General features: G+C 40.8%; 2 protein-coding genes across 4 annotated transcripts; one reads left to right on the plus strand and one right to left on the minus strand.

Annotated features, from left to right (window-relative positions):
- Positions 1–11: 11 nt before the first annotated feature.
- LOC105896737 (thioredoxin reductase 1, cytoplasmic) lies at positions 12–25,160 on the plus strand. Of its 3 annotated transcripts, none has more exons than XM_042710108.1 (15): positions 12–818; positions 1,042–1,133; positions 6,868–6,986; positions 18,629–18,710; positions 18,966–19,076; positions 19,481–19,623; positions 19,719–19,834; positions 20,102–20,327; positions 20,452–20,544; positions 21,538–21,614; positions 21,817–21,973; positions 22,284–22,391; positions 23,206–23,301; positions 23,880–24,014; positions 24,313–25,160. In XM_042710108.1, exons 3-15 carry the CDS (start codon positions 6,876–6,878, stop codon positions 24,376–24,378), a joined length of 1,521 nt encoding a protein of 506 aa, XP_042566042.1. In that variant the 5' UTR covers positions 12–818; positions 1,042–1,133; positions 6,868–6,875; the 3' UTR covers positions 24,379–25,160. The 3 variants fall into 3 exon arrangements, with proteins under 3 accessions (XP_042566042.1, XP_012678993.2, XP_012678992.2); XM_012823539.3 differs by having other exon boundaries at positions 1,051–1,133; XM_012823538.3 differs by lacking the exon at positions 1,042–1,133.
- On the minus strand, positions 1,859–8,487 carry LOC116224005 (serine protease FAM111B-like). The gene is made up of 3 exons (XM_031582299.2): positions 8,401–8,487; positions 4,057–4,099; positions 1,859–3,973 (listed from the first exon to the last, which is right to left on the minus strand). The coding sequence occupies exons 2-3, from the start codon at positions 4,066–4,068 to the stop codon at positions 1,913–1,915; spliced, it is 2,073 nt and encodes a 690-aa protein (XP_031438159.1). The 5' UTR covers positions 4,069–4,099; positions 8,401–8,487; the 3' UTR covers positions 1,859–1,912.
- Positions 25,161–25,959: the final 799 nt, after the last annotated feature.

The following is a 25,959-nucleotide window of genomic DNA, read 5'->3' on the forward strand; positions in this document are numbered from 1 at the left end:
CCTTGGCATTTGCAGAACTCACTTTTCTATCTTTATGTCTTTCAGTGATCAAAATATATAAAAATAGCAATAACTTAATCCCATTCCACAAAATACCCAGAAGTTCTTAACCAGTAGCAAGATTACTTTTTGGCGTGAATACAAACAGGCGTAGGCTTTCAATACCAGCCTCGTTCTGGCGTGCATCCCAGTTTACCACCCGTTAAAGTGTGTTATGGATAATTGCAGTGTAACTTTGATGGCCATTTATGTTAAGGCTGAAACACACTTTACATAATGGAAGGTCGGTACGTTGGCTTTGATATCGGTGTTCTTCTGCAAGGCTGTGTTGTTAGCGAATTTGGCTTTAATACAAAGTCAAAGTCCTCCAGCAGAAATCGGCTAACGTTTGTTAATCAATAAACGTTTGATAATCAATTTCAAATGCTGCCTGTATGTACGTAGGGTAATGAAGTTTAGTTAACATTATGCGACGAGATGACTGAGCAAAACAAGGTTTAAATTGGCTAAATATTCCACGCCTGTTGGGCAAACCTGTAAAACCTAAATCTGTTCAGGATTGTACATGTTGGTCTCAGTTCTAACTGTGAGATCAGTGATAGATAGTGAAATACTGACTGGTTTGTTTAAGGGGGCGTTGCATTGAAGTTTTAAAGTTTTAGAATTTCGAAGCAGATATTTGACTCCAGTCTGAACTGGTCAGGGAACACTACCATGCAAAGTCTAAGTTTTATCTCTAGGCAAACAAAAATAAAGTAGGTCTACTGGTCCTCTGGACTGTCAACGTGGTTCCCAACATGAAGAATTCTGTGTGAATGGTGAGCGCCATTTTCCCCTTCAAATGTAATTAGCCTATAAATTAGGTTTAAAGCTAGCCTGTTGCATTGATTTATTCATTAATTTACCTATAGCCTAATAAACTGATCTTTCGGATGCATGCTTTGTGCGTAGGTTACTTGCCTAACATGTCACTCTTGTAGCCTACATTCTTGTTAAACATGACCAACCTAATAATAGTCTGTGTATTTCTGTCACCTATGGATGTGAAAGCTGTGTCTGCTGGAGCTGAGAGAGAGAGAATTGATCACTAGCAATACGGAAAACTGAAATACAAGAACACTCCAGAAAGACAGGTATGCTGGTAATATGCATTGTACCCAGCAACCTCAAATGTAATTAGCATGTTACTGCCAACACACAAGACTTAAGATCAGTTCAGGTTTGAACTACAATTGTTCACATAATTGTATACAGTACAGCAGTTTAAGAAATAAGCCAGAATTAGACTACATAACCCTGAACTGCCCCAGCGCCTGCATACACAAACGTAGGGCAAACAGACATTTAAAGGTATCAGAAATGAGGTGTGGGTTATACATGAATGGTTGTTTGCTATGTCTGTTTATTTTTTTGCTGTCTTCCACAATGAATAACATTACAGTATACTGTAAAAATAACAATAATAATACATCACATTAATATAGCGCTTTTCAAAGTTCTCAAAGATGCTTTACATATTGAAAAAGAAAACAAACAATAAACTCTGTAATAAAGACATAAAAAGGTAAAAAAAGATAAGAAAACAATAAAAACATGGGGTGGGGGTTAGTTGGGGAAGGCAAGGCTGAAGATGTGGGCCTTTTTAAATGATGACAGTGTGGGGGCATTTTTTTATGTGGTGTGGTAATGAGTTCAACAGGGAGGGGGCAGCAACCGAAAACGCCCTGTCACCCCAGGTTCGTCACTTGGTCCCCGGTATACTGTATATACAGAACTTTGATTTCTAATCATTTTAAACAGTTACTCTCTGTTTAAATGAGGTTATACAATCCAAGAGTAAAGTGCTAATTAACTGAACAAAATATGAAAAAATCAAGTCTAATGAGACTTATATGATTATTATAAAACCCAGTTATTCAAACAAATGATCCTGATCGGATGAATCCATGTCTTCCTCATCAAAGGCGAGGTGGTCCCTAGCAAACCTTTTTGTTGTCTTTGGTTTACCGGTCATGTCATCCATGTCTTCCTCATCAGAGGTGAGGGAGTCCCCAAAAGACCTCTTTGTTGACTCTGGTTTAAAGATCATGTCCTCCAAGTCTTCCTCATCAGAGGTGGGGGAGTCCCAAGCACAACTGTTCGTTGACTCTGGTTTAAAGATCATGTCCTCCAAGTCTTCCTCATCAGAGGTGAGGTGGTCCCAAGCACAACTGTTTGTTGACTCTGGTTTAAAGGTCATGTCGTCAGCAAGCTTCACCACTAGTTTTGTGTTCTTTTCAGCACGAAAGGATTCCCACACATCACTCAGTTTGTCCTTTGTTTGTCTGAGAATGGACACCAGGATGGGTAGTAAGGGGTGTGCGAATTCAATGATACTGTTGAATGACCCTTTACCTTTTTTGTAGCCATACCCTCCTGAATGCATGCCTATCACGTTGCCAGACTCATCAAAGACAGGGGAGCCAGATGATCCATGGAAAAAGCAGGTGTTGTACTCAATTTGATTGCCATCAAGTCCTTGTCTCGTTTCAAAGTATTTCTCTCCTATAACTTGTACACATTCAGGATGGTCTGAGATGTGTTTGTTGACTGCGTCTTCGTGTTTTAAACGCTCAATAATGAGAGACATGTCCATTTTCTTAACACCTTCAGCTGGGTGCCCTATGATGCAGACTCCCCCTCTCACTGGTGGCGCGCTATAGTGTTTAAGAAGTGGTGGAGGCAATGCTTCAGCAGACGTCTTTAACTCCAACACAGCATAGTCCATAGTATGTTGCGGAGTATAATTAAGTTCATATGCTAAAGGCTTTTTCTTTATTGTAAATTCTTGTTTGCTTGCTGTGCTCAAATCCTCAAAATCGAACGACACACTTAGTTTGTCTAGCAGCTGTCCTTGTGCATCTGTGATGACATGTGCATTAGTGAGAATACATGTCCCAAAAAGAAGAAATCCAGTCCCTCTTGCTTGATTGTTATGCCGGACCTGGCAGACAGAGGCACTTAGATCCATGAGCGTTTTTACAGTTTTTATCTCGGAGAAACACTGAGTTTCCTTTGAGAATTCCTCTCTGAGGAGCTGCTGCACTTTTGCAGGAGTCTTGACATTCTCCCGAGCTTTAAGCTGCTCAACCAAACTGTCAAATTGAGCACGCAAGATTTTTTCAATCTCCGTTGTGTTTGGTATATTTTCATATTTTGTACGGTCTGACTTCGTAGTGGCAGTCATCTCCTTTTTGTCAGAGGCCAATGAAGCCTTTCCCGAGGATTGATCATTTGGAATTTTTGAATGTTGACATGAATCAGCAGTATCAGCTTTGAAATTTGATTGAGGTTGATCATCCAAGTCCTCCTGGACATTTTGCATTTCCAGACTATCAGGCATAACTTCAGGACTGCTACGAAAAATGCTGTATAGCTTATGATCTTTCAATTCAGTCACAGAGTTTTTCATCTTCGTAATGTTCTTCTCATCATCTTCAAGAGCACCGTCCATGGTAAATATGCTCTTTGCAAAACGTCCATCTCTTCGTAGAGCTTTCTTTACAGTTTCCCCTTTGACTGCGACAACACACACACAATCCACTTCTTTCTTGAGGCTCTTGTTCTCCATTACAGCATTTAGTATGCCTTTTCTGCCTGTTGTGTTGACAAGGAAGGCGATCAGTTCCCCGGGGTTTTTTAAGTGTAAATCACACTCTTCAGTATTTGGACCATGACTATTTCGGTCACGCATGATGAAGCGTATTTCAAGCAGCTCATTATCTTTAAGTAGACAACAGGGGAAATTCACACTTATAGCTGGACGGTGGGCCTTTTTTCTTTGGATAATTACATCCATTCCAGCTTTGGCAGTATAAGTCTTCTTGAAGTCATGGTCGGTCAACAATGCCTTCAGCACTGTTGAAGAACTCGTGGAGGAAAAAGTTAATTTTTTTCCCCCAATGGAGTATCGGAAGGTTCTTGGTAAAGGTTTCTGTGCGGGGGGAAAACATACAAATAAGCATTAATTTAAAGATTTGTTTGATATAATTGAAAGTAACAGAATGGTAGACTTACGCTTTCTGCCATTTCTGATGGGATTGTTCTGTTTAGTTCTGTTCTGTTTAAAATGAATCAGACAAAGCAGCAGTTAGCATTTCTCGGTTCACTTACAAGGCTTATCAAAGTTCATAAAATGAATAGGCCTAAGCTAAACAGTAAGAAAGTAATGGTGGTATTGCTCTGAATAGTTGGAACATTTTTCTGGAGATTTGTTTTTTATTGCTGTGATGTCTACTGACTGCCCACCTATGCCTTTTTTGTTAAGTAAAGGCCTGTAGCGATTGACTCATTTTATTGAAGAAAAAAAAGGCCATGTCTTTGACCTTGGGAAGTGGAGATGTACTTTGCAACTTGGCAGAGAGGTCAATGGGCTTCTGACTAACTTAGAATTCCATGTGTCCTTTGGATGGCGGTTTCATCTATACCCATGACTGCACTCCCACCCACCCGAGCAATGCCATCATTAAGTTTGCAGATGATACAACCGTGGTGGGGCTCATCTCAGGAGGAGATGAGACTGCATACAGGGAGGAGGTGCAAAGGCTGTCGACATGGTGCACCTTGAACAATCTTGTCCTCAACACCTCCAAGACAAAAGAGCTGATAGTCGACTATAGGAGGAAAAAATCGGACATGCAGCCTATTGCCATCAATGGGGAGAGAGTGGAGAGGGTATCAGACTTCAGCTTCCTGGGCACTCACATCGAGCAGGACCTTTCCTGGACCAGAAACACCATTGCACTGCTGAAAAAGGCACAACAGAGGCTGTATTTCCTGAGGTTACTCAGGAAGAACAAATTAAAAAAGAAACTGTTAGTGTCCTTTTACCGCTGCTCTGTGGAGTCAGTGCTAAGCTATGGCATCTCGCTGTGGTTTGCCAGCTGCACGGCAGCAGAAAGAAAGGTACTCCAGAGGGTCATTAACACAGCGCAAAAAGTAATTGGCTGCTCTCTTCCACCTCTTGAGGACATTTATAAAACACGCTGCCTCAGAAAAGCCCACAGTATCCTCAGAGACTCAACACACCCTGGTTACCACCTATTTGAACTGTTGCCCTCAGGGAGACGCTTTAGGACCATCATAGCAAAAACAGACAGGCTGAGAAACAGCTTCTATCCCAGAGCCATCATAGCACTTAACAATGCACAAAACTGACCTGTATTTGTCTCTCTGTTGTGTTATATGTCTTGTGTTTTTATAGTGTAAATATGTATATATATATGTTCAATCTATATTTTTATTGTTTTTGTGTCTGAGAGCTGCTACCTCAATTTCGTTGTACTTGTGCAATGACAAATAAATATATTCTATTCTATTCTATTCTATTCTATTCAGTTTATAATTACGATGTTCATTGTGTTGTGGAAACATGTCATGAGATTCCAGTGTCTGGTGAAAGGCTAAAAATCTGGTGCAAGTTTATAAAACAGTTAGTAAAAAAAAAGTTTTAACGGTAAATCTGCTTCAGTCTATGTGCAATCCAGTGTTACGTATCCCATCATAAGGGTTTGATGTATGTTAGTGTGCACTACTTTTTATAAATATATGTTTAGTTAACTTATACATTTAATTGATAAAAAAACGATTACATTTTTAGAAAACAAAACGGGACACGCATACTGCATTCATTCTATAAAAATACACTCTCCACTCAATTGGGCATGTAATGTTTCATTTCATTTTGCTTTAAAGCAATACTATGCAACAATGTGCCACTTTTAGAGATATGGTTTTTTATAACCAACTACTTTTGGTATCATCTTCAAAATAATTGTGACGGTAAATGGTCATGTAAGTAAGGGACCGATAAACACCCCTGTCATTACTACTGGCCGTCCAGGATATGCACTATGTAGTTTTGTTGTTCGGTTCAGAACACCCTGTGAATATGTCAGAAAAGCCTTCACAGCACATTATCACCAACAATATTGCCAAAAGATGCCAGTTAGCATGTTATCAAGCTTTTATCAGTGCCAACTGGGCTGTTGTTTTAAGGTTTTTGCATGCTTTTCGTTACAGTACATGCAAAGCACTGTGCTGTTATCCGGTGGCCGTTTCTTATTATTGTTATTATTATTATCCCTTCTTTTTCTTATTCAATAAGAAACCTTTAAACCAATAATTCAACCCTTTTCTGCAATTAATTCAGCTCGAACTGCTTAACGCAGAAACAGCAGGGCATAGGTATAACTGAAGAGGCCAGACTTGGAGCCACCATAATCAATGGGATATAAGTGTGGCTGAAGATGACCTACTTAGAGCTACCAGAAAATGGGCCTAAGTATAGCTGAAGAACCCTGTTGGACCGTCATTCAGTCAGGGTTGTTGTGGGAAAGTATCTCAGTAATGCTTGAGGTGTATCTTGAGGTGTCTGTGGTGTTTCTGGTATTGAGAGGTGTCCTAACACATCGTGAGTATGGAGGGGGAGGGGGGGGGGGGGGGGTGAGTCTGGGACACCAGACACCACTGTTGAGCCTTCTGGAGGTGTTGTGGGCCTAATTCAATGAAAGACAGATATAGGAAGATGCCCCTTTGACAACCCCAGTGAAATGATCATGAAGCCGTCTCTTTGCCTTTTTGTTCTTCTTGTTATTTTAAACAAAAAAAGTAAAATTTAAAAAGGATTTTAAAATATTGTTATGGTGGTTGTGGTGCACCCTGATGTGTTATGACACATTGGCTAGGTTGTTTGGTATTACTTGCATGTGACAGTGAGAGGTTTGGCAGCTGTGGGAAGTCCCAACCAATACTCCAAGGAATTTAACATCTTCTCCTGTATATAACTAAAGTTACCATTCATTCATTCATTCATTCATTCATTTTCAGACCCATATATGGAAGCCACGATGAAGAAGGGCAAGATTCTTTCTAGCCTTCCTGCCGAGAAGTATGACTATAATCTGCTCATCTTTGGAGGAGAGTCAGGAGGCCTGACTCTGGCCAAGGTTTGTCCTGCTTTGTAATGTGCGGTTCAAAGTCTTTTAATGTCAGATGCGAAGAACATCACAGAGTTAGACTGGGCACTGAAATTCTTGTGACAAGACACCGCACAACAACCTAACAGAACATAACATATAAATACTCTGAACGTATACTAAGCATATACTAAACCTATACTAACTTCGAAAACTGAAAATATGCAAAATATGCTAACAATACTAGATATACAATACAAGACAAGACTTTCAAGTCGCCTGTGATTATATTAAATACAAGACAGGGACAAGACAAGTATGGATGATGTGATATATCCACTCATCTGTCACACAGAGCTGTAAGTATTGAAACACACTACAGAGTGGGTTCAAACATAACAACATATACTTGGAAGATGGAACATTTTGGAAATGCTACTTTGCCTGCTTCCAGCCGACTTCCCAAAACTTCACACTCCATTGCACAGCAATAAACACGACCATCTACAATGCTACATTGAATCAGATTAATCAGAAACCACAGCCCCTTCAAAAATATTGCAACATAACCAAGCTTTTCTAAAAGCCTGGCCTTCATCCAATGGCTGAGAAGATAATTAAGTAGAGGACAAGGGAAGCTATAAACAGAAAAGCAGAATTGTTTCTTATTCAGGCACTTTCAGTACATTATATCAAAGTTTTAGGTTACCTCGAGGCGGTAACATATCCACATTGTCCCACTTAAACTTACTTGTCCCTCATATTGTCTGTTTCCATCTGGGCACTATACCAAACTGATTCTGTATAGAGGGCCATCGTCAAACGCAAACTCACCAACAGCAGCGAAACGTCATCGGTGTGAATAAACACACGCCAACCGAGCCGCAGCAGTTTCGCAACGCAGCCGCCTCGCACACGCAAAGCAGGCGATGTGAACTGCATGGGCATAACAACCTAATCTAACCTTTGGAATCGCCATGGCATTCGGTACCATAAGTTACTTCGCTATGAATTTTTATGATTGTATAATGTTCAGACGGCAGCGAAATTATTATCTTGAAATCCTATATTGCATTACGAAATTAAGCCTGAAACTCTTTGAGCGGATTGGTCATATTGGTGAATATTCTGAATTTCCGTCTAGTCGACGATGTTCTTCTAACTCCTCTTGAGTTAACTCCAACTGCCCAGACAACTGCATTAGATACCTGTTAAAAACAAGCCCATATGGGCGTCTAAACATTTTCCTTGTCATTTAATCACAGGTGACTGAACATTTACCGCCTGTTGAATAATAGCCCTTGGTGATTTGTTGATTCATTTGGAATACCTGATCGTCGTGCGATTAAAGTTAGACGCGTCTAAGAGAAAAACAGCCTTCGTAAAATTGGCTCATCAAAGTTAAAATTCTTAAAACTGGCCATTACAGCTGAACGCTACTTACATCAAATGGTCTGGATAAGGTGATGTTTTCGCAAAATTTCAAAAGCAACTCGAAATTCCCCGGCTCCTATGCTCTTCTTTCTGACTAATCGCTTCAAGAATGATTTTCTTATCACGTCACTTACATTACCCGCCTTTTCTTTGTCTTCCGGGATTTATTATTTTTGATTTAAATGAACCGCCTTTTCTTTCTCTTCCTGGATTTATTCTATTTGATTTAATAGCATTCGTTTCGAAGAGTATTACTGCCACCCACTGGATCATTGAAGACTTCAATTTTACATGCTGAGGTCTTTACCACTGTCAGTTGTAGGCTGCACAACTTCAATATGAATGAATATTCTTCTCAAATGTACTTATTTATTTCAATGCATTCCCATATTCATTCTCAACTCATGTTATTTAGAGACTAGGTGCCATTATTTTCTGTAAAGCAGTCTTCTACCAGCCTCTGCAGCATGGTAAGACATGGGGGATGGTCTTTCACTCTTCAGGAGTCTGTTGGATAGGAAGAGGAAGAAGAATATGAGGATGATGATGGCGACAATGATGCTCACTGCCTCTATGGCACTTGATGGCTAAGAAGATGAGGACAGCATCCTCCCCCTCACTCACAGACTGGCAGTGGGGTGGCAAATAAGGTGTCCAGCTGCACACCTGAATATTGAATGGCTCACTTCTCAGGACATACATTGGCTGGATAGAGACCCATCGTCCATACAAACAGGCATAACAGAACAGACCCACCAAATAAAGCTGTTTTGTACATGGGGCTTTGATGTTCCTAAACAGCCTGATAGGCCACTGGCCAGCACTACAACTGTTAAATTCAGACCCTCCAGGAAGTTGCGATGTTGCGATCGCACCAATTCACGCGAATTCAGCGATTCCCCGCGAATTCAGCGCGACGTTGCAATTTTAACACATCACCGCAACTTTCCCGCAAATTTGACAAATCATTGTCTGTCATCTCCCACAACTTTCTCCCTTCCGCGGCTACACCAAGGGCGGAAATTCTGCCCTGCAGACACTAGCAGAGTTCTGAGAATGGCTACACCAGACGTGGAAACGGAACGCAGCCCATGTCCTCAGAGAATTCAGAAATAGATCTGGCTTAAATTTTTATAATTTTCTGCGAGGTGTGCGTGGCCCTTTTTACATAGAGTCTGGTAATACATCAATGAAATGTAATGACAATTATTTATTTTGCTGTGAATAATGAAGGAAGCAATGAATCCGATTATTTCCCAAACCCCTGAGAGCTGTTGCCATGGAGATTTAACATTACTTTCTGTTTGAAGATAAGGTAGCAGCTATTGTTGAAGAATGGATAACTTGAAATTGGACGACTTTAAATTAATCAATGAAATTGAACAACATAAACACCTATACGGATAAAATAAATCAACAAGGATAGCAAAACAGATTGATCTGCATAGAATGAGAACGGCAGAAACGCAGGAAGGACGTCAGACAGACAGATCTTACTGGTGGTCCTTTTGTAATACCAACAGGTGCACTTCGTTGTGGATAAGTAAAGCCTATGTACTGTTCCCGCTACGTGTTTTACACCACCAGTGCGTTAATGTAGGTAAACAGACAGCCAAACTCGAGTACACTACTTTATTGATTGTCAGGTGAAATTTATGAGTGAAACTGTAATACAGAAAATACTTAAATGGTATACTAAACACAGCAAGTTACTATTATACTCGTTACATCAAGAATCAGAGCAACAACAGATTACAGCACAGCTGGCTAACAAGTGCTAACGTTAGCCATTAACGGAATTATGAATGAATAACGGTCACATCGCTATATTTTACTAATAATTAACACTAACACAGTTCATGGAAATAATATTTAGGTCACTTAACCATGTTTATCACAGTATGAAACAGTCAAAACACGTAGTCATTGTTTTCGAGGGTGTGAGGGAAAGCATAACACAAGGTTTACCATGAGCATACGTAACTAGCATAGCATATGTTTCTAGATACCTGTCTAACAGCTGTTGCCATTCTCACGAGACGAACATTTTAATGATGTCAAAGTAAAAGTCCAATACTATACTTCTGTTCGTTTCTATAACAACAATACAAGCATACATTTGCTGGCCTAAATAAGCAGAGGGCAGAACAGCCTATTTTGCTAAATTTCTGTAGTCCTGGTAATCTTTTGTTTTGGCATGTTGGTAAGGTTATTTAGGGGGCCATTTATCAATGGTTTTGTTCTTTAATGAATGTTTGTTTATTAATTACTTATTTTTCAAACAATAACTCAATTATAATTACAAAGAGGGAAATTCACAACTTTTTTATCGCAACTTTCACTTGCTCCCGCAATTTCATCGCAACAAACACCTACAAAACACAGCAACTTTCATCGCAACTTTTTGGAAAAGCTCCCGCGAAATCAGGAATTTCAGGCCGCAACTATCACAAAAAAGGCCCGCGAAATCCTGGGGGGACTGGTTAAACTGTGGGGAAAGCAGTTATTTGTGGTCGCGGTAGCAGAGAGGCCTGGCATTTGGCCCTGTCCAGTGAGAGGATGGATCTATGCAAATGGATTAACACCTGGAGTGATTTTAACCAAATAGAGTGCTAGAACCCATTCCATAATATCTTTGTAGGATCAGAAGTGTTGGATTTTGTTGGTGTTGCGTTGTGTCTTTAATCCAACTTGACACACATTGGAGAATAACTATGACAGTTAGAATGCTAGAAAGGTTTATAAGCCTCCCTAGATCATCAAGTGCAGATGATGGTGTCTGCGTCCTCCAAGATGTTTTTCACACCGTCTCTCGAGACGTCTATTCACCAAGACGTCAGAGGAGACCACAATTATAGTGCTAAAGAGGCGCAAATCAAACAACCAACAGATGCACACAGGAGCCACAAATTCTGAAACAAACTGTATTGGGGATTAATAAAAACAACTAGCACACAGAGATGTGACGTTCTCACTCAGCCAGACACTGAAGATGCAAGAACTCTGGAGGGATGCATCCCATTTTAAGTAGAGAATTCCAGTCCTCACCCTACACCTACAGGTGCCGCGTGATGTCTTAAGATCCCCTTACCCTTAAGATTGTATATCTCCAGACAGTGCTAACACAGAAAGCCATGGGCTAAGGGTATTTATCAAAAGCAATCAGGTCACAGAGACAATCAACTCAAATCAGTCTTACGTTATGACGCATACATGCCCAAATCTCATACAACAGGTATGTAATCATTAAAAAAAAATCCATCAGTGTCCTACTTCTCTGCTCAGAAATCATAATAAGTATGTCACCCACAGTCAAAAGCCTAGCATAACTAAGAGGATAGTCGTTGCGGTTAATGGATGCAAATATAGACTTAGAACAGTCTTGCGGGACAAAGACATTGGAAGACCATAGATGTTCTGTTTTAGCCACTGTAGGTACAATGGGTACCATCCTCACCCAGGGCACCAAAATATGTAGGTACCTTACCCTGTGAGCAGGCGCCTGGTAAATGTGGGTGCAATTGTCTATAAATAGTAAAACCGTCTTCACGAGGGCCACCCAGACACATTGGTACTATCCCAACAACAGCACAATATGTTGGTAATCTCACCCGATTGGACAGGCATCAACCATTCAACACAAAAGCAGATCAATTAAGTTGAACACCTAGGCAGCACCAAACACAAAGTGTAGTGTCCTCCACAGTGGTCAAAATAAAGATCAACCACAAATCAGTCTCATTGAATTTATTGAACTATGAATTTGGAACTCTGATTAATAATTCAATTAATAACTACAACCAAAATGACCTAACTAAAAGCAAGGTTGAAGGTCTTTGGAGTTCTGAATAGAAAATGTTTGCAGCATTCATGCTTGTGTAACATTAAATAGACCAGCGTAAATAAATCAAAGCATTTATTAACACAATGATGAGAAATAACAACACACAATATACACTAATTAAGTGTAACTAACAAATTCATTGAAGGGAGTGTGTGTGTGTGAGCTTGTGTGCTCGGGTTTGCGCGCCAGAAAGAATGTGTGTGTGTGTGTGTGTTCATTTATTCGATCGCCGTAGTTCCAGGTGCATGTGTGTGCACGTTCATGAACATACATGTGATATGAACTAGGGACGAGCCTATGTGCAGCACGAAGTTTAAGTGTTCTCTTGGCGTGTGTGGCTATGTGAAGGCCAATGTATGTGTAATCCGTGTGATCAAGGTGCCAAGTTAGAAAATAGAAATGGTTAGTAAGACATGCAAGACCCTATGTCTCTGTGGAGCAATGCTAACATTAACCGGGGGGAGGTTATGTTCTTCCCACTTTCAGCTTTGAAGACAAAATAGTGTTGATATTTCCAGCCAGGGAAAACCTTTTTTGAACTCGAGGTCATCGCAATCCAATTACGTATTTTTTTCTGTAACTGTACCGTAATACAGTTACCTCTTTTGTATCCTAATTATGTAACGCCTTTCCATGTATTACGTTACTCCCCAAGCCTGATTGTATACACAGTACAGCAGTTTAAGAAATAAGCCAGAATTAGACTCCATAACCCTGAACTGCTCAGCGCCTGCATACACAAACGTAGGGCAAACAGACATTTAAAAGTGTCAGAAATGAGGTGTGGTTATACATGAATGGTTGTTTGCTATGTCTGTTTATTTTTTGCTGTCTTCCACAATGAATAACATAACAGTACACTGTAAAAATAACAATAATAATACATCACTTTAATATAGCGCTTTTCAAAGTTCTCAAAGATGCTTTACATACTGAAAAAGAAAACAAACAATAAACTCTGTAATAAAGACATGAAAAAGGTAAAAAAGAAAAGAATAAAAACACGGGGTGGGGGTTAGTTGGGGAAGGCAAGGCCGAAGAGGTGGATTTTGAGGACCTTTTTAAATGATGACAGTGTGGGGGCATTCTTTATGTGGCGTGTTTCACAGGGAGGGGGCTGTGACCGAAAACGCCCCTTCACCCCAGGTTCGGCACTTGGTCCTCGATATACTGTTTACACAGAACTTCGATTTCTAATAATTTTAAACAGTTACTATCAGTTCAAATGAGGTTATACAATCCAAGAGTTCAGTGCTGATTACCTGAACAAAATATAAAAAAATCAAGTCTAATGAGACTTATATGATTATTATAAACACGTTATTCAAACAAATGATCCTGATCGGATGAATCCATGTCTTCCTCATCAGAGGCGAGGTGGTCCCAAGCAAACCTTTTTGTTGTCTTTGGTTTACCGGTCATGTCATCCATGTCTTCCTCATCAGAGGTGAGGGAGTCCCCAAAAGACCTTTTTGTTGACTCTGGTTTAAAGATCATGTCATCCATGTCTTCCTCATCAGAGGTGAGGTGGTCCCAAGCACAACTGTTTGTTGACTCTGGTTTAAAGGTCATGTCGTCAGCAAGCTTTACCACTAGTTTTGTGTTCTTTTCAGCACAAAAGGATTCCCACACATACCTCCGTTTGTCCTTTGTTTGTCTGAGAATGGACACCAGGATGGGCAGTAAGGGTTGTGCGAATTCAATGATACTGTCGAATGACCCTTTTCCTTTTTTGTAGCCATACCCTCCTGAATGCATGCCTATCACATTGCCAAACTCATCAAAGACAGGGGAGCCAGATGATCCATGGAAAAAGCAGGTGTTGTACTCAATTTGATTGCCATCGAGTCCTTGTCTCGTTTCAAAGTATTTCTCTCCTATAACCTGTACACATTCAGGATGGTCTGAGATGTGTTTGTTGACTGCGTCTTCTTGTTTTAAACGCTCAATAATGAGAGACATGTCCATTTTCTTAACACCTCCATCTGGGTGCCCTATGATGCAGACTCCCCCTCTCACTGGTGGCGCGCTATAGTGTTCAAGAAGTGGTGGAGGCAATGCTTCAGCAGACGTCTTTAACTCCAACACAGCATAGTCCATAGTATGTTGCGGAGTATAATTAAGTTCATATGCTAAAGGCTTTTTCTTTATTGCAATTTTTTGTTTGTGTGCTGTGCTCAAATCCTCAAAATCGAACGACACACTTAGTTTGTCTAGCAGCTGTCCTTGTGCACCTGTGATAACATGTGCATTAGTGAGAATACATGTCCCAAAAAGAAGAAATTCAGTCCCTCTTGCTTGATTGTTATGCCGGACCTGGCAGACCGAGGCACTTAGATCCATGAGTGTTTTTACAGTTTTTATGTGAGAGAAACACTGAGTTTCCTTTGAGAATTCCTCTCTGAGGAGCTGCTGCACTTTTGTACGAGTCTTGACATTCTCCCGAGCTTTAAGCTGCTCAACTAAACCGTCAAATTGAGCACGCAAGATTTTTAAAATCTCTGTCGTGTTTGGTATATTTTCATATTTTGTACGGTCTGACTTCATAGTGGTAGTCACCTCCTTTTTTTCAGCTTTGAAATTTGATTGAGGTTGATCATCCAAGTCATCCTGAACATTTTGCATTTCCTGACTATCAGGCTTAACTTCAGGACTGTTACGAAAAATGCTGTATAGCTTATAATCTTTCAATTCATTCACAGAGTTTTCCATCTTTGTAATGTTCCGCTCATCATCTTCAAGAGCAACGTCCAGCTTAAATATCTTCTTTGCAAAATGTCCATCTCTTCGTAGAGCTTTCTTTACAGTTTCCCCTTTGACTGCGACAACACACACACAATCCACTTCTGTCTTGAGGCTCTTGTTCTTCATTACAGCATTTTGTATGCCTTTTCTGCCTGTTGTGTTGACAAGGAAGGCGATCAGTTCCTCAGGGTTTTTTAAGTGTAAATCACACTTTTCAGTATTTGGACCATGACTATTTCGTTTACGCATGATGAAGCTTATTTCAAGCAGCTCATCATTTTCAAGTAGACAACAGGGGAAATTCACACTTATAGCTGGACAGTGGGCCTTTTTTCTTCTGATAATTACATCCTTTTTAGCTTTGGCAGTATAAGTCTTCTTGAAGTCATGGTCAGTCAACAATGCATTCAGCACTGTTGAAGAACTTGTGGAGGATAAAGTATATGTTTTGCCTCCAAGGGAGTGTCGGAAGGTTATTGTTAAAGGTTTCTGTGCAGGGGAAAAACATACAAATGAGCATTCATTTAAAGATTTGTTTGATATGATTAGAATCCGACAAGAAAGAATTGAAAGTAACCGAATAGTAGACTTACGCTTTCTGCCATTTCTGATGGGATTGTTCTGTTTAAAATGAATCAGACAAAGCAGCAGTTAGCATTTCTCGGTTCACCTACAAGGCTTATCAAAGTTAATAAAATGAATAGGCCTAAGCTAAACAGTAACAAGGTAATGGTGGTATTGCTCTGAATAGTTGGAACATTTTCTGGAGATTTTATTTTTGTTGCTGTGATGTCTACTGACTGCCCACCTATGCCTTTTTACTCATTTTATTGAAGAAAAAAAGGCCATGTCTTTGACCTTGAAGTGTGGAGATGTACTTTGCACCTCGGCAGAAAGGTCAATGGCCATTTACTACACTGAATATACTTAAAAAGCTGAATCTCTGCGATTAGGTTTCAATTCCACTTCTGACTAACATATCATTCAATGTGTCCTTTGGGTGGCAGTTCCAGTTTATAATTATGATGTTAATTCTGGTATGGAAACATGTCACGAGATTCCAGTGTCTGGTGCAAGGCTAGAAATATGGTGCAAGTTTGTAAAACAGTTTGTAAAAAAAACCTTGTTTGTAGCCTGGATAAATTAACACTTTACTACTTATGGATGCGTAGAATATGCATTCGCTGAAGTTTGAACAGTAAAGCTGCTTCAGTCTATGTACCATCTGTTACGTATCCCATCATAAAGGTTTGATGTATGTTGGTGTGCACTACTTTTTATAAATATATGTTTATTTAACTTATACATTTAATTTGTAAGAAAATTATTACATTTTTGGAAAACGAAACGGGACATGCATACTGCATTTATATTATTGTCGTACAACGTTTTAACTAGAGATTTCCAATCCTCACCCTACACCTACAGGTGCCGCGTGATGTCTTAAGATCCCCTCACCCTTAAGATTGTATATCTCCAGACAGTGCTAACACAGAAAGCCATGGGCTAAGGGTATTTATCAAAAGCAGCATTTTAAATCGGGTCACAGGGACAATCAACTCGAATCACACATAAATGTTTGCCCTAATCCATACAACAGGTATTTAATCATTTAAAACTCCATCAGTGTCCTACTTCTATGCTCAGAAATCATAATAACTATGTCACCCACAGTCAAAAGCCTAGCATAACTAAGAGGACAGTCACAGCTGTTAATGGATGCAAATTTCGACTTAGAGCAGTCTTGTGGGACAAAGACATGGGAAGACCAATGTTCTGTTTTAGCCACTGTAGGTACCATCCTCACCCAGGGCACCAAAATATGTAGGTACCTTACCTTGTGAGCAGGCGCCGGGTAAATGTGGGTGCAATTGTCTATAAATAGTAATACCGTCTTTAAGAGGGCCACCAAGACACATTGGTACTATCCTGACAACAGCACCAATATGTTGGTAATCTCACCCGATTGGACAGGCATCAACCATTCAACACAAAGGCAGATCAATTAAGTTGAACACCTAGGGGGCGCCACGCCGGGTAAATGTGGGTGCAATTGTGTATAAATAGTAATACCGTCTTCACGAGGGCCACCAAGACACATTGATACTATCCTGGCAACAACACCAATATGTTGGTAATCTCACTCACATTCAACACAAAGGCAGATCAATTAAGTTTAACACCTAGGGGGCGCCACACAAAGTGTTGTGTCCTCTACAGTGGTCAAAATAAAGATCACTCACAAATCCGTCTCATTAAATACATCAGTCTCATACAATATATTAAACTATCAATTTGGAACTCTGATTAATAATTAAATGAATAACTACAACCAAGGTTACCTTATTAATAACAAGGTTGAAGGGCTTTGGAGTTCTGAATAGAAGAGGTTGGCAGCATTAATTCTTGTGTAACATTAAATAGACCAGCATATAAATCAAAGCATTTATTAACAGAATGATGCGGAATAACAACAACACACAATATATACTCTAACTAAGTGTAACTAACTAATTAATTGAAGGGAATGTGTGTATGTGCGCGCGCCAGAAAGAATGTTTGTGTGTCCCTCAGATCACCGTAGTTCCGCGTGCATGTGTGTGCACGTTCACGAACATACATGTGATATGAACAAGGGCTGCGCCTATGTGTAGCGCGAAGTTCGACTGTTCTCTTGGCGTGTGTGGCTAGGTGAAGGGTAATGTATGTGCAATCCGTGTGATCACGGTGCCAAGTTAGAAAAGGGAAATGGTTAGTAAGGCATGCAAGACCCTACGTATGTCTCTGTGGAGCAATGCTAACATTAACCCTAAACAGTCCTATGCATAGCCAGGTAGTGAATAGCTAGGATAGCTAAATGCCCAGTTACATTGAAAGTTACCAGGCCTTGGAGGGAAGGGGTTTCCGATGTTTTGATGAGGCAGAGAGAAGAGATGATAAAGATGTCCGTAAATGAAGGAATCTCTTAGCTGATCCCGTCTTTGTTACAGTGCAATTTCAGTTGCTCGTTCTGTTGCAGTCCGTCTTCGCGATGTCGTGCTTGCTTCCCTCGCAGTTAGCTAACAGGTCTTCTTTTCGCCACTCGCGCTGAACTTTGCCGTCCGGTGGGCAGAGAGGTATCTGCACCCTTGGAGTGAGCGGACGAGAGAGGTGTGCTCTGCAGGAGCGGAGAATGAGCAAGAGAGAAAGATACATGTTACTGGTGGTATTTGTGGTCCAGTTCAGGGGGTGTGGTTAAATAAACCATACGCAAATTACTGATTAAAGTCAAACACAATGGACGAATTCCAGGTGTACCTTTACGTTAACTGGTGAATAAACATGGGGCCATGTTAATTGTAATGAAACTTTATTTTTTAGACACAGTATGTTTAGGCTTGATTTGTTTCTTAATTCACAAATACATATATTTTGTGATAAGCATATAAATGATTCTCTCCAGAAATACACTTTTATTGTTGGATATATAAATATGCATATAAATTATAATTATGAAAATGATATAGGCTAGGCTAATTATATGCAGTATGATTGTGTTTACTATTGAAAACACCCACATCTCTCAGTTAGTTAGTCTTCCCTCACATTGAAAAAATGCACTCAAGTTGAAACATCTCTCTCTCTCTGTCTTTCTTTTTCTCTCTAAAAGGAGGCAGCTGCTTTAGGTCAGAGGGTGCTCATTCTAGACCCTCTGACTCCATCTTCTAAAGGGATCAAGTTCAAAGGTCCAAGTAGGTGGCTTTTTTTTGGAAACACTGACAAAATATCAGTACTTATAGTAGATTTACATATTTACACAACTAGACAGATAAATCATCATCATTATTACCATCCTAATTATATGATATAGTTGTCATTCTAAATGTCCACCTTTGTCTTAATCTTACTTCTCATAATTTTTATACCAGTGGGGGGGGGGGGTTATACCAGTAACCCCCCCCCATCACCATGATCACTCCCCCCTCACTCCTCTCTTGTCTCCACAGATGTGAGTGGCTGTGATGTGAGTGTCCTTAAGAAGTTGCTGCATCAGGCTGCTCTACTGGGCCAGAGCCTAAAGGATGCACCCACCTATGGATGGAAGCTCCAGCAGCCTGGTGAGTCTGGGATTGTGCTTCAGTGATGGGGAGGTGTAGGAGTACTACTACACAGATTTTACAGTATTTATCACTAGCAAGAGTCTACAGGATTGGCTTGAATTTTTGAAACTGTGTGTGTGTGTGTGTGTATATATGTGTGTGACTGTAATGTATGGCCATTCATGTGCTTGCTTGTGCATGTGTATTTGATACATGTGAGTCAGTGTCTCTCTGTGTCTCTGGGTGTGGGTGTGCATGATTATTCTGTGTTGTTTGTGTGTGTGTGTGTGTGTGTGTGTGTGTGTGTGTGTGTGTGTGTGTGTGTGTGTGTGTGTGTGTGTGTGTGTGTGTGTGTGGTGTGTGTGTGTCTGAGTGTGTGTGTGTGTGTGTGTGTGTGTGTGTGTGTGTTGGTCCCTCTGCAGTGCCTCACAGCTGGAGTGAGTTGACAGATGCCCTGCAGCAGAGAGTGAAGACCCTGAGCTTTGAGCTCAGACAGGAGCTGCGGAGTCGTAACATCACTTACCTGCACACTCACGCAGAACTGCAGGACCCCCACACTGTACAGGTCAGCTTCATCACAACCCATCACTTTCTACTCTAATTGGTTAGATTGTCTCAGGCGTCCACAGTCATTGGCTGATGGTGTGATCATGCCAACAGGCAACTGATGCAAAAGGGGAGCAGACAAGCCACACTGCAGAAACCATTGTGATCGCCACGGGAGACAGGCCACACTACCCAGACATCCCTGGAGCCAGAGAACATTGCATCACCTGGTGAGGAAACTCCAGAATCAGTGGGGGAGCTAGACTGGGCTAAAATGTGATTGACTGAAGCTAACAAAAGCTTATTACTGGGGGATGTAGTGACTATGTTCTACTAAATTAGCTATCTACAGACTCAATTAACATCTTTTTTTATTTCTACTCATCTAACTTCGATTGTTTGGTTCATCTGTGTGATATATAAAAGTTAATTTCAAGAATTAGTATCATAATGCTTGAGAAAATCCAACGTTCTAATCGTTGTCTCTGATCCTGAAGCGATGACCTGTTCTCTCTGCCGTACTCCCCGGGCCGGACCCTGGTGGTGGGGGGGACAGGAGAGGCGCTGGAGGCCGCCGGCTGGCTGTTGGGTTTGGGTCTGGACGTGAGCATCATGCAGCCCTCCTTCCCGCTGAAAGCCTACGACCAAAAGGTGGTCAAAAAGATAGAGGACCACATGTATGTACAGGGGGTCGACTTCCTGCATGGCTACATGCTCACAAAGGTCTGTGCAGTGAAATGTGTGACTTTTTAAATATCCCTATGGGATTTCTGCAAATGGTTTGTTATACTGAATAATTATTCTGTGTGTGTGTGTGTGTGTGTGTGTGTGTACACACGCATTACAGGTAGAGCAGATTAAGGCAGGCAGTCCGGGGAAACTGAAGGTCACAGCTCTTTCTTCTGGAGGGGATGAAGCATATGAAGACCAGTTCAACACGGTGAGCCATAGTTCAAATCTCAATGAGAACGTACAGTGGCATGCAAAGGTTTGGGCACCCCTGCTCAAAAGTTCTGTTACTGTGAATAGTTAAGCGCGTAAAAGATGACCTAATTTCCAAAAGGCATAAAGTTAAAGAGGACACATTTCTTTAATATTTTAAACAAAGATTTCTTCTTCATTTCCATCTTTTACATTTTAAAAATAATAGAAAAAGAAAAAAGCCTGAAGCAAAAGTTTGGGCATCCTGCATGGTCAGTACTTAGTAACACCCCCTTTGACGAGTATCACAGCTTGTAACCACTTTTTGATGAGAAGAATCTTTCAGTTCTTGTTTGGGGGATGTTCCCCCATTCTTCCTGCAAAAGGCTTCTAGTTCTGTGAGTATTATTGGACAGTCTTGCATATTTTTAGAGGTCTTTAGAGGTCTATCCAGAGATTTTCGATGGTGCTTAACAGTTAGAGGGAGGTTATTTTCACAACATTCTGCACCATTTTTTCTCCAAACATACCTTTGCTAGGGAGCTGCTTAGAGGAGCCCATGGCAGCTGAATGTTGGGACGAGGTTTGAGGTGTCAGAGGATTTATAAAGATTTAACATTTGAATTACCTGGTCTTTCCTAATGATGACTGAGAACAAGCTATAGCCCTAACAAGCTAATTAAGGTCTGTAAACTTATGTGAGAGCTCAAATCTCACCAAACGTTAGCATGGTGCTTTTTCCTTTTTTTCTTTCTGAAATTGTACAAAATGGTACAAAATGATACACTAATCTTGCTTAGTATGTTTGAAAAGATTTATTATTTTTAACCAGATACATTTTGGAAATCTTCTACTTACAGTACCAGTAACCTTTCACAGTAACAGCAATTTATTCTATTTATATAATTTGACCAGGGGTGTCCAAACTTTTGCATGCCATTGTATATTTTGGGGCGTTTTGTAACCGTTGCAGCATCTGATCTTGCCCTTGTGTCTGCTTGTTCACTGCCAGGTACTCCTGGCCATAGGCAGGGATGCCTGTACAAATGACATTGGCCTGGAGAAAGCTGGGGTGCAGCTCAACCAGAGGTAGGGGAGAGTGGTGTGCACTAGGTCATTAAAGCTACAATCAGCTTCATTTCCTGTTTCACCTGTCTAGATGGTTTCTTGTTACAGCCAGCATGCAACAAACAGCGGTCCCAGCTCATATACAATGAATATACACTAAACTGAAGAAATGACTGCCACTGAGTGTTGCAGTACTCATTGGATGCACGCGTGTGTCCTACAGAACAGGGAAGATGGCTGTGAACACTGAGGACCAGACCGGTGTGGCACACATCTATGCCATCGGAGCTGCAGAGCAGGGAAGACAGGCTCACTCAGGCCTCTCCATGCAAGCGGGACGCCTGCTGGCTCAGAGGCTGTATGGAGGCAAAGACACTAAGGTTTGTGTGTGTGTGTGTGTGTGTGTGTGTGTGTGTGTGTGTGTGTGTGTGTGTGTGTGCTTGTATGAGAGTGTGTGTACAGTATGTATCTGTACTTTTGTATAAGTCAGTGTTTCAGTATGTAAGTGAGTGTGAGTTTGAGTACATATACATGTTTATGTATTCAATGTAACAATGTAAGGTAAAATTAGCATGGTTTGTGTTTGTTTATATTATTGTGTGTGTGTGTGTGTGTGTGTGTGTGTGTGTGTGTGTGTATGTGGGAAATCATGATGTAAATGTATTATGCTTAAAGAATTTCTTGCCATAGTGTGACTACTCCAGCGTCCCCACAATGCTGTTCACACCCATGGAGTACGCAGCCTGCGGCCTTACAGAGGAGACCGCTTGCCAGAAGTTTGGAGATAGCAACATAGAGGCAAGCACACACACACCGTACACACCCTTAACACACACACACACACACACACACACACACATACACACACACACACCTGATACACACTTTACTACTGCTAATAACACACTAAAATCTCCCCCAAGTATGAACGATGTTATTAAGAAGAAGTAACGATGGAAAGTACTAGAAACTGCTAGCATGCAAATTGTCAACTCCCCCAGTTTTTAATAGATGAAATTTCCAACCGCAGTTTCATCACAACAGCTTTCCAGTTCCTTAAAACAAAGTGTGAAATAATAGTGTAAACTCGTTGACGGAACCCAAATATAGACGACAAACTTTAGACAAAGGACCACGAGGTGAATCAAAGGTTTGTGGAGGTGTATTTCAAGGTACTCCTGCAGGGAGTCGATTTCAACATCAAGGTAGAGGCAGGGAAAAGACTAAAGAGCCTCACAGTGTTACAGTTTATAAACAAGTCAATCATGGGAGGTTACAGTGGGGTCATGGGTCAGCATTGGGGGATGTGTTTACAGGTGAAGGTGGGAGAGGGACATGTGAGTGGGAGGGGATCTTCCTATGGAGGAACACACACAGGCCCAAAATGGTGGACAAGTGATGTGTATTCCACCACCTGGGGCAGAGAGGATGTCTGCTAGGGATCAAGGGGCTTTAACCAAAGGTGTACCCAGACTATCAATACACATGGCACACACACACACACACACACACAGGAGAACATGCTTGCAATGCAATGGTAAGTATATCAATTAATGGTAATATCAATTTCCATCATCGTGAATAGTGATGACCTTAAGTTTCTATCCAACAGGTCTTCCACAGTCACTACTGGCCACAGGAGTGGACTCTGCCCAGGAGGAACAAGAACTCCTGCTATGCCAAAGTCATCTGCCACATCTCAGACAATGTAGGCCACCATTACGTTTGCCTATGAGCCCACATAATGCACATCTGGCCTTTTCTTTTAAGTTGTTTAACAAAAGAAAGGAGTATTTGTACATCGGGACACATTAGTATGGAGTTATGTACTGCTTTTGTATTATTTTGGGTTTGAGCTTTGCAGAAAAAAAATAGTAGATGGTTGCATTCCAGCTGAAATAAATAGCCACCGAGCATACATACATAGGCCTACGTACTGTACATACATACATACTACATATATAGACTGTACATGCATACATACATACTGTACATACATACATACATACATACATACATACATACGTACTGTACATGCATACATACATACATACATGCATACAAACATATATACATACATACATACATACATACATACATACAAACATACATACATACATACTGTACATGCATACATAGAACACACTAACTGTGTTTTAGCTGTATGTTTCAGTTTGTCTTCTGTACTGGATGAGGGCATGCTTTTGAATTCTCTCTCTTTCTCTCTTTCTCTGTCTCTCTCTCTCTCTCTCTCTCTCTCTCTGCCTTTCTTCTCCCTCCTTACAGCAGCGTGTGTTAGGGGTCCATGTCCTGGGCCCCAGCGCTGGTGAGATCATTCATGGCTTCGCCACGGCCCTCAGGTGTGCCCTGACCAAAGATCAGCTGGATGCCACCGTAGGGCTCCACCCTATGTGTGCAGAGGTACTGTGCACAGTCACACTCAAATGCAAAGTCCCATTCAGTTTCTTAGTGTTGAGCAGTGTTGTAAAAAATTCACGCTCATTCAAATGTAACAGTCTCTTTGAGTTAAGCTGATGTATTATATTACCAGGCATTACTCTTCCCTTACACAGTACGGAAATACATCTAAAATGAGAAAATAAGCTCTACAAGTAACCTAAATATGTGCATACAGTAAAGTTCAGCATAGCCATTGTTGAGAGGTGAAGGAAAGAGGATTGGTAACTCTTAACACTGACAGATCTTTCTATCTCCTAAGGTCTTGACAAACCTGACACTCACCCAACGTGAGACTGAGGCCATGCTGGTAAAGGGAAATTGCTGAGGTTAATGCCCTGCTGTCATTCACGCGCATCCATGGCAACATCAAACTGCCATATTTTCCATCTCTAGTTTGGAGATTTGTTCCCATGGATGCGGACAGCAGGGAAGTCCCAGGATACAGGTCCTGGGTGTGGTGTGATGGACAGCAAGGCAGTTCTAAAACTGACCAATGACGTCCCAGCCTGGAGCCTGGGAACAGGTGGGCGGAGACTGATGAACTGCTGCCATCAAACTAAAGTCTTAATTTTCTATCACTCTTTTGAGTTTAGTCATTGTGCTTTACCACAACCAAGAATTGTCCCTGATGGTGCAATGAAGCAAAACTATTAAAGATAGGCATTTCATGAATTTAATCTTTTCAGTCTGATTAATTTGGTTTTCTGTTGCAATGACTGACTTCCTGCTCTAGGGCGGTGATTTGCATTTATTTGCATTGCAGATGAGAAGAAGTTCTAATGCTCTTATAGTGTGTGTTTCAGCTGGAGAAAAATGATAACTTCTGAATTTGTGAGAGAACAATACAATTATATTCCAAAAGTTCAAAATTAATGTTGTATTGAGTGTATAACAGTTCTCGTGTGCTTATTGATTTGAAATTTGAAAGCTTTTCCAGAGTTTTTATAGTTCACATGATAGCCTAATAACTGCACACCTAATACTATGTAGTAAGGACCTTGCAGCTGTGTATAGCTATGTAAACTTTCCATGAGAAATCCCTTAATTGAATCTCCTCTATAATGATGTATACCTTCAAGCCTACAATAAAATGAATTGATTGCATTCCCCCATGTGCAAACCCTGCTGTTTTTGAATCTCTCTCCCTGCCACTGCAGCCAGAACACCATAAGGGATACAACTCTACCTACTTTCTTTCTATTCACGTCATTTTTCTTACTTCCCCATTTCTTTCTCTTACCTGCATTCTATGTTTACTATAAATGTCCTTTTTTCTTTCACATCCCCTTTTCTCTCCAAACATTTCTTCCCATACGGCCATTTTGAATGAATTGTTGTTCTATACCCATCTACTCTCCCTCTTTCTCTCGCTCTCTCTCACCCTCTCTGAGGCCCCTAACCTGAGGCCAGACTGAGAACAATAAAGAGAAAGAAACTGTTAGACAGTTACATTTTCCACTAGTCTGCACCATTTTAACTTACGTGTAGGTACTCTATCCCACCACTCAAACAACTTCCAGGCTGGTCTGAGCACAGCCAAAGCAAGACTTCCACAGTGTGTGGGTCGAGTGTAGTTCCTACGCTATGATTTAGTTGTGCACTCAATATTGAGAGAACTTTAAAAAACCTGGAGGCCATCCTTTAATTACCGAGCTTCCTGGCACTAATTAGAACAGAGTATAAGCCATCACTATTTAGCATACAGAGTAACTCCTCCGTGCCTATAGCCCTGTAGAGTCATTTACTTCAGACCTCTCTCAGAACTAATGCTAAATTACTTCTTCAGTGATAAAACTCACACAACCAAAAAAGGAGAAAACCCATACTCAAGTTTCTGAGGTTCCATATACAGAGACACATGTATCCACGTCGACAGTCCAGCCATACTCTACAGAAAGAGAGAGTT

The sequence above is a fragment of the Clupea harengus genome, chromosome 16, assembly GCF_900700415.2.
Source record: "Clupea harengus chromosome 16, Ch_v2.0.2, whole genome shotgun sequence".
Lineage (NCBI taxonomy): Eukaryota > Metazoa > Chordata > Actinopteri > Clupeiformes > Clupeidae > Clupea > Clupea harengus.